The following is a 14,794-nucleotide window of genomic DNA, read 5'->3' on the forward strand; positions in this document are numbered from 1 at the left end:
ATCGAGTTTCAGGAAAGTCTTGGTTATTAATAATGGAAATGACTAAGTAATCTGTAAGGACTCTTGATCCATTTGTCCGTTCCATACCTGTTAATTGCCTTGAGTGTATTAGAGAATGTAAATGGTTGTATTAATTAATAATATATCTTAATAATCATACTACTTAATCATAAGAATTCTAATCATAATAAACTTTATGTTGATAATCTTATTTATGAAGAAATAGCTCATCAGCTCTTCTGTTGATTTAAATCTACCAATTTAAATCAAATTGGTTGTATTCGTGTAAGGAGAATCACGGAGACCAATGAATCCGTTCCACTCACCTGGGCTATAGGGGACTCGAACAGTGGACCCCATGCATGTGAGACCGACACCATATCAACTGGGCTATGAGCAGTCCAGTCGTCTATAACTTTTATTTAATGATTCCGGCCTGGATGTTCAGCATCTGGTTAGCGAGTAGACCTGTCAAGCGAGTGAGATGGATGAGATATAGAGTGATACAGTGAGCGGGGCGGAGGGTGACGAGTGACGCATGGATTGCGTGATGGCCTGTTAGGCGGTCTCAGTAACCAGGTGACCGTTGAGGGAGGCGGTACACGGCCAGCCGGTGGTGTAAGGGTCAGACATACTTGTACACAGTGTCATGACCCTGTTCACAGGTACTTGTCATTACACTCATAAAAAGCATTCCAAAATAGCTATCATTAATAACAGTTCATTTAAGTGATCATGGCTGGGCATAACATTGAATTTTGTTCTCCGTCTTTTCCTCAGGTAAGGATGTGAGGCTGCAGCACCTGTCTCCCAGGATTACAGGTAAGGTGACCCCCCGTCCCCTGCTGTCCCCAGCTCTGAATTTAAAACAACAACAACGGTAAGGAATTAGAGGAAAATAAACCCCCCTCCCATTCCTCCACGTCGCCCCCCCCCCCTTCCCGGCAACACCCGAGCAATACACCACAAGCTCTACAAGCTGACAAGTGAAGTTTGGGTGAATTTTATGGAAGGGTAAAGGCCGCTCTGGAAGAACTCAATTGTTAAAATCGCAATAAAAGGGTTTTTATTGTGAAGTAAAGTTTTATGGTGCGAGAGACTGGAAGGTGGGGGGGGGGGATTAGGTGATTGTGGGGGACCAGAGGGGGGATTGAGGGTTTGTTGGGGGGATTGGGTGATTGTTGGGGGACCAAAGGGGGGATGGGATTGGGTGGTTGTTGGGGACCAGAGGGGGGATTGGGTGGTTGTTGGGGACCAGAGGAGGGAGGGGGATTGGGTGGTTGTTGGGGGGACCAGAGAGGGTATGGGGTGATCGAAGTGGGCGGCTGGCTGCCGTCTGGTGCAGGTACGACCACGCAGTGTGCTCGTTCCCTCAGTAATAGGGTGTTCACTACGACTGAACCAGGATGAGGTTCTGGGAGTTCGTCTCCCCAACGCCTAGGGCCTTCGTCTCCTCAGACTAGGCTTAACTTGTGAGAGCTTGGTCCAACAGGCTGTTGCTTGGGCCGCAGGCCACTCCAAGCAACTCTTGGGAGGACTCAACAATCCAGCATCTAACCAGACTCGTCAAGTCTGGCGTGGTCTTGAAGTGTGGTTTAGATTATATATCCCAGAAAGACCGGTATTAGCCTCCATCCAGTACAAATTTACATAAATCGGTATTACCCTTTAGTGGTGTGGGTGTTGGTAAGGGCTGGAGGCGTGTTGTTCCTCTGGCATTGCAACCTGTTCTCAAGTCAGGCTCGTAAGAGCAGCGGCCTTCTCGAGACGCATTTAGCAATTTTCATGTATTGTGTATTAAACCATACTTTTGTTCTCTTATATAAATTAATAATGTTATATATTAAAGTTCTATGCTTAGCCGTATGTTGGGTGTTTAGGCTCTGTTAGCGATTCTTTGTATTTCAAGTACGTGGGTGAAACATTTACAGTGTTGGGATTCGAGCAGAGGTCATCAGGGAAGCACTGGTCGAGCGTCGTCAGTCTAGTCGTGTGTAAGCCGTTTTTCATTCATGAAGAGGGAGTTTGGCGGCTGGATTAACGAGCAGTTGCCCTATGTTGATGAGGACTGGCAGAAATAAAAACCTGTAAGGTGCTAGGGAAGTGAAGTGTTTTGAGAAGTGCGCTTGAAACGTAGAAGGCGAGTGAAGACATTTTCCAGTAAAGCTTCGGATGAAATCAGTTGTGCGTCGTTTGGGATGGTGTGTTCTCTCTCTCTCAAGGGAACATGTGGGATCCAGGACAGTGGTCATTACTGTGTGTGTTCAAAGTTGAAGTAAAATGAAGAAGATCTTTGTGTGATGTGTTTGTGGTCGAGGGCAGTGGATCTGGGTTGACGTGAGAAGCGGTGTTGTAGGGGGCAGGTTGTGGTGACAAGTTCCAGGTACTGAGGTATGGTGGAAACGAGGAAGTTAAACAAACACAGGGTACAGGACACAGACCTACTCATAGAAGGAAAGCAACGTGTAAAAGATCTGGGAATTATGATGTCTGTCGACCTGACATTTAGTGAACATAACCGAGCAAATATAGCGGCGGCGGCCAGGACAATGATTGGATGGATTATGAGAACGTTCACATCCAGAGATCCCACAGTAATGTTAATACTATTTAAATCACTGGTGCTGTCCCGTCTTGAGTATTGCTCGGTACTCATTTCCCCTTTCAGAGCGGGAGAGATCTCTGAATTAGAAGGAATAAAGAGAACATATACGGCACGCATAGACGCGATAAAATGTCTCACCAAGGCGTTCTTAGTGAGTCTTACCCAGGTGTCCGGCGCTTGTTCTGATTCTACCCACCTCCCTCCCCTAGTGATAGTCCAGGACGAGCGTCCCCTCTACCACGTGGCCCCCCCACCACTGCCAGGGGTAATTCTTCACCCCCCCCCTCCCTGTCCCCTAAAATGTACACAAACGATTATAGACCTGCAGTGTCTAGTTGCTTGCTATTCCTCGTCCAGGACTCTGACGGTTTATTGCATCAGGGCGTTGGCCGTCCATCAGTTCTGGTCGAGTGTGGAAAATGCCCACTTCATTTTTATGAAGAGTTAGCCGACTTGTGTTGATTGTAGAGGGCGGCCCCTGTGGGCGGGGTCCTGTGGGCGGGGCATTAGGGCAAGGCTGAACTAGCTGGTGATAATAAAAGGGTCTTAAATTACTGATCTTGACACATTAAACAAGTGTTACATTTTCCTTGTTCAGTCGCACAGATAGATATTGTACACATTTGTTGAACCACTTACAATGTTTATGTATATGTCCCACCAGTGTTGAAGACTGTAGTGATCCCACCTGCTGCCACCAGTGTTGGTGATGACTGTAGTGATCCCACCTGCTGCCACCAGTGTTGATGACTGTAGTGACCCCACCCGCTGCCACCAGTGTTGATGATGACTGTAGTGATCCCACCTGCTGCCACCAGTGTTGGTGATGACTGTAGTGATCCCACCTGGTGCCACCAGTGTTGATGACTGTAGTGATCCCACCTGCTGCCACCAGTGTTGGTGATGACTGTAGTGATCCCACCTGCTGCCACCAGTGTTGGTGATGACTGTAGTGATCCCACCTGCTGCCACCAGTGTTGATGACGGTAGTGATCCCACCTGCTGCCACCAGTGTTGATGACTGTAGTGATCACACCTGCTGCCACCAGTGTTGGTGATGACTGTAGTGATCCCACCTGCTGCCACCAGTGTTGATGACTGTAGTGATCACACCTGCTGCCACCAGTGTTGGTGATGACTGTAGTGATCCCACCTGCTGCCACCAGTGTTGATGACTGTAGTGATCACACCTGCTGCCACCAGTGTTGGTGATGACTGTAGTGATCCCACCTGCTGCCACCAGTGTTGGTGATGACTGTAGTGGTCTCCCTCACCAAACATAACTCTGTTCATCGTGTTCTGTTTTGGTTGGTATTTAAATAAAATATCAGTGAGTGGAGGGGGCGGCAGCAGCGAGGGAGGGAGGGGGGGGGGGGGGGTAGTAACACCAGGACCAGGTTGTTACTGTGGATGACTGGGTAGTGAAAGAGGCGCTAGGAAGTCCTCCTTACACCACTCCTCTCACCCTCTCCGATTGTCTTACCCCTTGAGACAAGTATAGTACCAGAACCTCCATATATACGCCCAGTCTTGTTAATAATTGAGTATTTCTAGTATTTAAAGGCTGCTATTATGTTGGTAAAAATATGGTATATAAACGCAGCATTTCAATAAAGCTCTTCGCTAATCCATAATGACGTTAGGTTTATAAAAATTTGGCAACAGAGGGAAAATTTGTATTTTCAAGATAAAACGTGAAAAGTTTTTAAAACAGCTTAAACGCTATACTAAGTGTGATGAGGGGATTTCCATATGTAGTCTGCCACTGTAGTGTGTGTTGTGTGTGTGTAAATTGTGCAATTGCAAGATGGACACGTGTATCACGATGATATCTCCATAGCAAATATCCTGGTATGGGTGTTGATAGTGAGTGGTGTACCATCGCTGGTTACTAAACACTGCACTAACACCACACCCGAGGTGGTGGAGGTAACTGAGAGCCGTGAGGGAATAGTGAGGAGAGACGGAGTGGAAGTTGAAGGGGGTTGACCTGATCTATCACCTCCCACTGGCTGCCAGCTTCCCAGTTCAGGGTGACTGTTGCACTGCCAGATCAGTCATGGAAATGCAAGCTGCAAGCAACATGACCTCACCCTGTCAGCACTCGTGCATTAACCGTCTATGGCAACCTGTCCTTCGCTAACCGCTAAGATTCAACTGCTGATGTTGCAGACTGATGCAAGCGCCTGCCTCACTGACATCATTGCACGTGGCAGCCACTGTCCTGTGTGTGTGTGTGTGTGTGTGTGTGTGTGTGTGTGTGTGTGTGTGTGTGTGTGTGTGTGTGTGTGTGTGTGTGTGTGAGTGAGAGACTGAGAGACTGAGAGACTGAGAGACTGAGAGACTGAGACTGCCTCTGTAATTTTAACTATCATTTGCGGCATTGAGTTTTTAACTGAACATGGGATTCCTCAGCAATGACCGGTGATCCTGCTCTAACGCAGGATCTTAGGAAAGCTGCTCTTAGGAAAGGAAAGCTTCCTGCTCTTAGGAAAGCAACATGTAAAGGATTTGGGAATAATAATGTTTGACGACCTAAATTTTAGGGAGCGTAACCAAGCAAATATTGCGTCAGCCAGAAAAATGATAGGATGGATTACGAGAACTTTCAAATCCAAGGATCCCATCACAATGGTTGTCCTCTTCAAGTCACTTGTGTTGTCCCATCTTGAGTACTGCTCAGTACTCACTTCCCTCTTCAGGACAGGAGAGATTGCTGAAATAGAGGGAATACAGATAACATGTACGGGATACATAAATGAGATAAAGCATCTAAATTATTGGGATCATCTCAAAGCTCTCCGAATGTACTCACTAGAAAGACGACGGGAGAGATATCAAATAATATACACCTGGAAGATACTGGAGGGCCAGGTCGCAAATCTGCACAGTAAAATAACAACGTACTGGAGTGAACGATATGGAAGAAAATGCAGAATAGAACCAATGAAGAGCAGAGGTGCCGTAGGCACAATCAGAGAACACTGTATAAACATCAGAGGTCCGCGGTTGTTCAACATCCTCCCAGCAAGCATAAGAAATATTGCCGGAACAACCGTGGACATCTTCAAGAGGAAAACTAGATTGTTTCCTCCAAGGAGTGCCGAACCAACCGGGCTGTGATCGGTATGTGGGCCTGCGGGCCGCTCCAAGCAACAGCCTAGTGGACCAAACTCTCACAAGTCAAGTCTGGCCTCGGGCCGGGCTTGGAGTAGAACTCCCAGAACCCCCATCAACCAGGTAACGGTATAACAAACTCGTTAGCGAGACTGGGAGTAGCGAGGCCTGATCCCCTTGTTCGCATGTTGCTTGATCACTTTCCTGGACATTGCCTATGGAAATTGTGGCATGAGTTAACTCATGGGCACGACACTGACGGCCACGCCGGACTAGAGCCTCATATAAGTGTACCTGTATGTTCTTGCTCCCTAATCTCGTCACTTTCCTCAAGGCTGTTGTTTTGTTTTGCTTATTCTATCTTTTAGTGAACGTTGATACCTGTTGTGTTGATCTTGAGCCACAGTATTGTGCCTACACCCGCCTGGTGGATGGGGCGGTTGTGGAGGGTAATGGGGGTCACATCCGAGGTCCGCTCGCTCCCTGGAGCTCCGTCTTGTAAAAGTAGGAGTCAGTGCAAGAGTGTGGCTGGCAAGTAGTCAGTGTCGTAGGGGTGTCAAACTAGCTGAACTGTGTTGTCAACACGATTAATGGTTTTTTCAATCGTCTTCGTAGCTGGCGAACATAACAGCTTTCTTACATGACTGACCTAGAGGTCAGGCTGAGACTGTTGACCCTCATAAATTTCCTGTTGACCCTCATACATTTCCTGTTGACCCTCATACATTTCCTGTTGACCCTCATAAATTAATGTATATTGAAAACATTAAATGATAGAACATCTTCAGCCTCACAAGTCATCAAACAACAGCCTCAAGGAAGTCCTCAGATCATCTTCGGTAATTATTTAATCATTAATTTAATACGGAAAGTAATTCATCTTCAGGCCTAAAGGCTTTTTTTTATTTCTCCAAAGAGCCTTGTGGTTTTGCCCATGGTCACTGGTGGTCCAGTAGTTAGTAATTACCTCGATCTCTCCCTAAATTATTAATCTTGGAATGTGTAAGTTTATGGGGTGGTGGTAACCAGTTTTCCAGCTTTGAGGTAAGGTATTCTTTCTAAGTAACTTTGAAGAGATATCTTTGAAGATATTCTTTGAAAGTATCATCAGTCCTGTTTGGCAAGTTCTTAGCTACTGCTCCCGCAGCTGCTAAGAAAACACCCCCTGCGTCACCAACCAACCACCCCTCCTAATTACCTCTAACTACAATAAATACTCACGTCATGCGGGGCGGGGCGGGGGGGGGGGGGGGGGGACATATTTGTAAGAGCAGGCTTGTGCAGGTTTGTTGATAGCTTGCACATAGAGACAGAGAAGCTTGTAAAAAGGGTGACCCAGCTTGCTGACTGGAGCAGTCTGTAAGGTTTGTACCTTAGCTACTTGTAGACGAAACACCCCACCCAGCGTCTGCCATGGGGCGAACGTCCATGACGAACTGTTTACTCCATAAACCTGGCCTTCTGGCCGCTGACTATTTACCAAACCAGGGGAATCTGGGGCCAGATTCACGAAACAGTTACGCAAGTACTTACGAATGTGTACATCTTTCATCAATCTTTGACGACTTCGGTTACATTTCTTAATCAATTTACAAGGATGAAAACTTCCCAATCAACTGTTGTTATTCTTAAGAACAGCCTCCTGGTGCCTCGGAGCTCATGAACCGTTTAATAATTTTAAACAAAGCCGGCAAAGATTGACAAAAGATGTACAGGTTCGTAAGTGAATGCGTAACTGCTTCGTGAATATGGCCCCTGGAGAAGAGAATGGGAGGGCAGGAGAAGGGAGAGAGTGAGATAACTGCCCCTAACATAGTGGTACTTGTTTGGCATACACATGACTCCTGATGTTGACTACTCCCCGGCCACACACGTGAACTCTGACCCCTATTTATTTTTGCAATGTGTATTATCTGGAACATTCTCTTGTGGTGACTTTGATGGTCCTGCTTGGCATATTATTTGAGTGACATCATCAGCATATGTGATATATTTTTTTTAATTTTGCCCTGAGGAGCGAGTTTATTGGGCAGCGGCACTCATCCTGTGAGTGGACACACCGCCATAGTGACAGTATTGGGCAGCCGCACTCATCCTGTGAGTGGACACACCGCCATAGTGACAGTATTGGGCAGCGTCACTCATCCTGTGAGTGGACACACCGCCATAGTGACAGTATTGGGCAGCGCCACTCATCCTGTGAGTGGACACACCGCCATAGCAGCATGTACAACACTCCCCAAGAGGAAGAAACCCCGCTGGGTTGTTCATCCTGTCACTTGTACCCAGACACAGCTGGGACTTGCTGAACTGTCTCAAGTGAACGGCTCCTCAAACAAGATTAACATTCGTCAACTTTTAAAATGTTACGTTATCATGCGGGTGCAAAATGGGGGAATCTTTTAAGAACAGTATCAATATTTGACAAATAGTGTTTTCCTAACTCAAACAATGTGGGGTTTATTATTCTACACATTTCTAATGACTCTTAGTTGTCCACACTCGGGTAGTGGTCAAGGCGGTGTCCGTCACTCTCATCACAGATTCTGCAACTCCGCTGCTCAACTGTTGTTTCCATTCCGAATCGACATAGATATTTGTATCCAAGACGGATTCTCGCTATTACTGATTCTCTCCCTCGTCGTCCACCTCTTCGTCCATAATGATTGGGATTGCCAGCAGCAACCATATTGTACCATCGTACAGATTCACTGGTTTGTGCTTCTATCCTCCTTTCCTCAGTTACCTTGTCACGGTGATATTGCCTGATGATACCTCTAATTTGTAGAAGAGTCTTGGGTATGAAGTATTCAATATGGTCTCCTTCAGCAGCCAGCACATCTGCTCGTTCATTTACACATATTTCAACATGGGAGGGGATCCACAGGAACGACACCCAAGTCACCCAAGTAACTGCCAATACTGAGCCTCTCTGTTGTGTTGTCTGGAGCTGCAGATGTCTGGAGCTGCAGATGTCTGGAGCTGCAGATGTCTGGAGCTAAAACCCCAGCGAGGGGAGGGTACTATCAGGAGAAAGCGCCAAGCCATTACGACTGTGTAGTTTATTTATATATATACAAGAAGGTACATTGGGATTGTGAGGATACATAGCATAGTAATTACATTCTTGTAAAGCCACTAGTACGCGCAGCGTTTCGGGCAGGTCCTTAATCTAAGACAATTTTAAGTAGGTAAATACTAGCAAAATTTATAAAAATGATAAGTTACATAGCAAGAAAAAAAAAGATGAGAGAAATTTATAGGTATATTAAAGCACATAGGTAGCTCAGATTGGTTGCATTGGCAGCTTGAATCGTAGTTTAACAAATTATAGGCACAATAGAGCATATGGCTAGCTCATAAAAGAAGACAGCAATGATCACAATGGTAAAGTTGTTTGGATTAAGTACATGAAGATTGGGAGATTGGGTAACTCTAGATACAGAGCAAATTTAAAGCACAGTGTAGGAAACTATGAAGATGAAATTAGGGACTGGGAATTAGGGATTTAGGGATTTAAGATGGGACGGGGAGGGGGGTGTGGAAAAATTGGTGTTCAACCACTTGGACGGTCGGGGATTTGAACGCCGACCTGCACGAAACCGTTACTCGACCGTCCAACCCAAGTGGTTAGCATAAGAAATAGTTTTCTTCAAGAAGTGGCAGACCAGCCAGGCTGTAGTGGATATGTGGGCCTGCGGGCCGCTCCAAGCAACAACCTGTTGGACCAAGTTACCACCAGTCGAGCATGGCCTGCGGGCCGCTCCAAGCAACAACCTGTTGGACCAAGTTACCACCAGTCGAGCATGGCCTGCGGGCTTGGGGATTGGAAGAACTCCCGAAATCCTCTCCAGGTATGTTATAAGGTAAAGGAGGCTCCTAAGGCAGGCAAGAGGGAACAGCAAGAAGGAAGAAACAGTGGAGAGAGACGCCAGCCTCTGTGACCAACGTTTGTGAGAAAGTCAGGGCGACCATTGACGCTAGAGCCTCGTGGCAGTAGGGGAGGAACCTGGAGTGTGTGTCCTGGTGGTGGTGATGAGCGGGGCAGCGTGGTGGACTCTCAGGTCGGTACACACATCTTAGAAGTCCTTAAAAACTTGGACAAGAGGATTGAAGCTCTAGAAAAGTTAACAATGGCAAAGAGACGGAGTGAAGTGGGGGTTGGTTAAGTGGGGAGTGTAGTAGAGAGTGAAACGGAGTAGGAAGAAAGTAAAGAATAGGCTGGAGTATCATAGACGGACAATCAACTATCCACTAGTGATGGCACTGTTCAACCCAGTGTGGTGCAAAATGTTGACATAAAAGCTCTGTAAAATAGTTAAAAAAAAAATAGAAGTTGAAGACATAGTTAAGAGCATCATGACCCATGATTGTAGCGGGTGCTGAAGTGTTGAGCAAGAAGCAGTGTTAAAGTGTTGGGAGTCTGGGTACAAGACCATGTTGCTTCTCAGTCACTACTCTGACACCGGCCAAGTTAAGTGTGTGAAAGCTGGTTATAGAAGGAAATAGAGGGGATAATGGCCCCATCCACACTACGTTCCTCCCATGTTAATGGTGTCTTAGTAACGCAATACATTCTTGAAGGCATAAACTCGTACCATCACAACATAAGGGTGTCATATACCCGCACTTATTATACTTTAATATGCATTGTTAATGTCTTCCCACCTGTGAAGTGGCAGGATTAATCCCCCGCTTCTCATCAATATAATCGCCAAAGCTTCACTTATCTCTGAAATTCTACACTTTACGTTAAGCTGAGTGCGGTGACGTCTCGTATGACTCCAGCTCGTATGTCTGTCATTCAGTAAACTGTGTAAACCCATCACTGACTGGGAGGGCGCTAGTTTACAAGTAGAAATTTTCAGGGTAGACTCTGGGTAAATGATTGCCAACCTTTGTGAGATCTTTAAACTGTTAGTGTTGGAGTCGTGGCCTTGTCCCATGGAGGCAGTTAGGCAGGGCAGGTGGGTTGTTAGGCAGAGGGCAGGTGGCCCACCTGTATGAGAAGACAGGTAAGGGTCTCGTGATCATTCTCTCTGAAGGGAAGGTGTTAGAATGGTCCAGCCTTGCTTGTTTATGGTGCCCCTCTCATATTGCTCACGCGCGCGCGTGCGCTCTCGCTTGTTCGTCCGTCCGTTCATTTTACTGGGGAGGATGTGGGGGTGCGCCTTCCCTCCTCTCTCCTCCCTCTCTTCCCCTTTCTCCTGATCCCCCCCCACCCCCTCCCCTCCTGGCCCCCCCACCCCCTCCTCTCCTGGCCCCTCACCCCCTCCTCTCCTGGCCCCCCCCACCCCCTCCTCTCCTGGCCCCCCCCCACCCCCTCCTCTCCTGGCCCCTCACCCCCTCCTCTCCTGGCCCCCCCCCACCCCCTCCTCTCCTGGCCCCCCCACCCCCTCCCCTCCTGGCCCCCCCACCCCCTCCCCTCCTGGCCCCCCACCCCCTCCTCTCCTGGCCCCCCCCACCCCCTCCTCTCCTGGCCCCCCCCACCTCCTCCTCTCCTGGCCCCCCCCCACCTCCTCCTCTCCTGGCCCCCCGAACCTCTCTTCTCCTGGCCCCCCCACCCTCTCCTCTCCTGGCCCCCCCACCCCCTCCTCTCCTGGCCCCCCCCCACCCCCTCCTCTCCTGGCCCCCCCACCCCCTCCTCTCCTGGCCCCCCCCACCCCCTCCTCTCCTCGCCCCCCCCCACCCCCTCCTCTCCTGGCCCCCCCCACCCCCTTCTCTCCTGGCCCCCCCCACCCCCTTCTCTCCCCTTCTCTCCTGGCCCCCCACACCCCCTTCTCTCCTGGCCCCCCACCCCCTTCTCTCCTGGCCCCCCACCCCCTTCTCTCCTGGCCCCCCACCCCCTTCTCTCCTGGCCCCCCCACCCCCTCCTCTCCTGGCCCCCCCCACCCCCTCCTCTCCTGGCCCCCCCACCCCCTCCTCTCCTGGCCCCCCACCCCCTCCTCTCCTGGCCCCCCCACCCCCTCCTCTCCTGGCCCCCCCACCCCCTCCTCTCCTGGCCCCCCCACCCCCTCCTCTCCTGGCCCCCCACTCCCTCCTCTCCTGGCCCCCCACTCCCTCCTCTCCTGGCCCCCCCACCCCCTCCTCTCCTGGCCCCCCCCACCCCCTCCTCTCCTGGCCCCCCCCACCCCCTCCTCTCCTGGCCCCCCCACCCCCTCCTCTCCTGGCCCCCCCACCCCCTCCTCTCCTGGCTCCCCCCACCCCCTTCTCTCCTGGCTCCCCCCACCCCCTTCTCTCCTGGCTCCCCCCACCCCCTTCTCTCCTGGCTCCCCCCACCCCCTTCTCTCCTGGCCCCCCCCACCCCCTTCTTTCCTGGCCCCCCCACCCCCTCCTCTCCTGGCCCCCCCCACCCCCTCCTCTCCTCGCCCCCCCCCCACCCCCTCCTCTCCTCGCCCCCCCCACCCCCTTCTCTCCTGGCCCCCCCCACCCCCTTCTCTCCCCTTCTCTCCTGGCCCCCCACACCCCCTTCTCTCCTGGCCCCCCACCCCCTTCTCTCCTGGCCCCCCACCCCCTTCTCTCCTGGCCCCCCACCCCCTTCTCTCCTGGCCCCCCCACCCCCTCCTCTCCTGGCCCCCCCACCCCCTCCTCTCCTGGCCCCCCCACCCCCTCCTCTCCTGGCCCCCCACCCCCTCCTCTCCTGGCCCCCCCCACCCCCTCCTCTCCTGGCCCCCCCACCCCCTCCTCTCCTGGCCCCCCCACCCCCTCCTCTCCTGGCCCCCCACTCCCTCCTCTCCTGGCCCCCCACTCCCTCCTCTCCTGGCCCCCCCACCCCCTCCTCTCCTGGCCCCCCCCACCCCCTCCTCTCCTGGCCCCCCCCACCCCCTCCTCTCCTGGCCCCCCCACCCCCTCCTCTCCTGGCCCCCCCACCCCCTCCTCTCCTGGCTCCCCCCACCCCCTTCTCTCCTGGCTCCCCCCACCCCCTTCTCTCCTGGCTCCCCCCACCCCCTTCTCTCCTGGCTCCCCCCACCCCCTTCTCTCCTGGCTCCCCCCACCCCCTTCTCTCCTGGCCCCCCCCACCCCCTTCTCTCCTGGCCCCCCCCCACCCCCTTCTCTCCTGGCCCCCCCCCACCCCCTTCTCTCCTGGCCCCCCCCCCACCCCCTTCTCTCCTGGCCCCCCCCCACCCCCTTCTCTCCTGGCCCCCCCCACCCCCTTCTCTCCTGGCCCCCCCCACCCCCTTCTCTCCTGGCCCCCCCCACCCCCTTCTCTCCTGGCCCCCCCCACCCCCTTCTCTCCTGGCCCCCCCCCCCCACCCCCTTCTCTCCTGGCCCCCCCCCCCACCCCCTTCTCTCCTGGCCCCCCCCCACCCCCTTCTCTCCTGGCCCCCCCCCCACCCCCTTCTCTCCTGGCCCCCCCCACCCCCTTCTCTCCTGGCCCCCCCCCCACCCCCTTCTCTCCTGGCCCCCCCCCACCCCCTTCTCTCCTGGCCCCCCCCACCCCCTTCTCTCCTGGCCCCCCCCACCCCCTCCTCTCCTGGCCCCCCCCCCCACCCCCTCCTCTCCTGGCCGTGTTACTGCTAGTTTGTCTCTAATTGCTAAACTTTCTCAATTACCATCTGATTCAGGCCGTCTTATGTCTTAATCAATGATCTGTGTGAGGGGAGGAGTCCTTAAGCCCTTGTTGTTGTTGTTGCTGCTGGAGGTGTTGCAGCCGCTACTGAGGCTGCAACACCTGCTCCCTCCACCATCGCTAGGCTCCCTCCATCTCCCCTAGAATTCCTAGGCTCTCTCAGCCTTCCTAGGGCTACTCAGCCCCCCCCCCCCCCCCCCAAGCCCCCCCTGAGCCCGTCACTCCGCCAGACCTCCATCAAAAGTAGCTCACAACTGTACACTTTTTCACTCACAATGGGGAGTCGGATTCCAATTCTCCGTCGGATTGCCCATTTTTCTTTTCAACTTCTTTATAGTTAATAAGGAAAGGAGTCGAGTAATCCTCTTAAGAGGCAATAAGTCTGCAGCTGTTGTGACTACGGCAGGGACCGGCCCGCTGTGAATTGCCTTGTGAGGGCCAGGGACTGACTGCAGGGAGTTGAGGCTGTAAGATCAAGAAGCTACACTTGTGATAACTTGGTTCAACCCTTGCTTGGTGCTGCTTGGAGCGGCCCGCAGGCCCATCATCTCTCCAGGCCCAGGAGGACTAAAGCCTGGTTGGTACGGCACTTCTTGCAAGAACTTATCCAAGTGCCTCTTAAATTCATCCACCTTAATTCCGGCAATATTTGTAATGCTTGCTGGGAGGGTGTTGAACAGCTGTGGACCTCTGATGTTGAGTCAGTGCTCTCTGATTGTGCCTATGGCACCTCTACTCTTCACTGGTTCTATTCTGCACTTCCTTCTTAAAGTATCTTCCATGTATTTTACATCTTTTTCGTCTCCTTTCCAGATAGTACATTTTGAGAGCTTTGAGACGGTCCCAATAATTTAGATGTTTTATCGTGTCTATGCGTGCCGTATATGTTCTCTGTATTCCCTCTAATTCAGAGATCTCTTCCGCTCTGAAAGGGGAAGTGAGTACCGAGCAATACTCAAGACGGGACAGCACCAGTGATTTAAATAGTCAAATTAAATCCATGGCATTATTGCACACAATGTGTGACAAAATTGCTGGCAAAGTAGGGAGATGGATCCTCAACTTCCTAACCAACAGAACGCAGAGTGTAACAGTCAACACAGTCAAATCCGGGTCATCTACTGTGAAAAGCTATGTCCCCTCCCACCCTCAAGGTACCGTGCTTGCTCCGGTACTTTTTCTCACCGTAATATCAGACACAGACAAGGATACAAACTACAGCACTGTATCATCATGTGCAGACAACACCAGGATCTTCATGCCAGTAGACAATATAGAGGACACGGCAAACCTCCAATCTGATGTTACTCGGGTCTTTCAATGGGCCACAGATAAGAATATGATGTTTATTGAAAATAAGTTCCAGCTCCTGTGCTATGGAAAAAAAGAATTTAAAAACGGAAACCATACTCAAAATGAATCAAATCACACTATAGAACGAAAAAGCAATGTACAGGATCTAGGAGTAACCATGGCAGAAGACCTTACCTTTACAGAACACC

The 14,794-nt window shown here is 51.3% G+C and overlaps 1 protein-coding gene across 1 annotated transcript in view; it reads left to right on the forward strand.

Moving 5' to 3' along the window:
* Positions 1–507: 507 nt before the first annotated feature.
* Positions 508–14,794, forward strand: part of LOC123757348 (protein sprint) — a 363,737-nt gene continuing 349,450 nt past the window's right edge. The window contains exon 1 of the mRNA XM_069329426.1: positions 508–665. Within this exon, the coding sequence (XP_069185527.1) occupies positions 650–665 (16 nt within the window). The 5' untranslated portion in view covers positions 508–649. The remainder of the gene's footprint in view (positions 666–14,794) is intronic.

This window comes from Procambarus clarkii, chromosome 22 (genome assembly GCF_040958095.1).
Source record: "Procambarus clarkii isolate CNS0578487 chromosome 22, FALCON_Pclarkii_2.0, whole genome shotgun sequence".
NCBI lineage: Eukaryota > Metazoa > Arthropoda > Malacostraca > Decapoda > Cambaridae > Procambarus > Procambarus clarkii.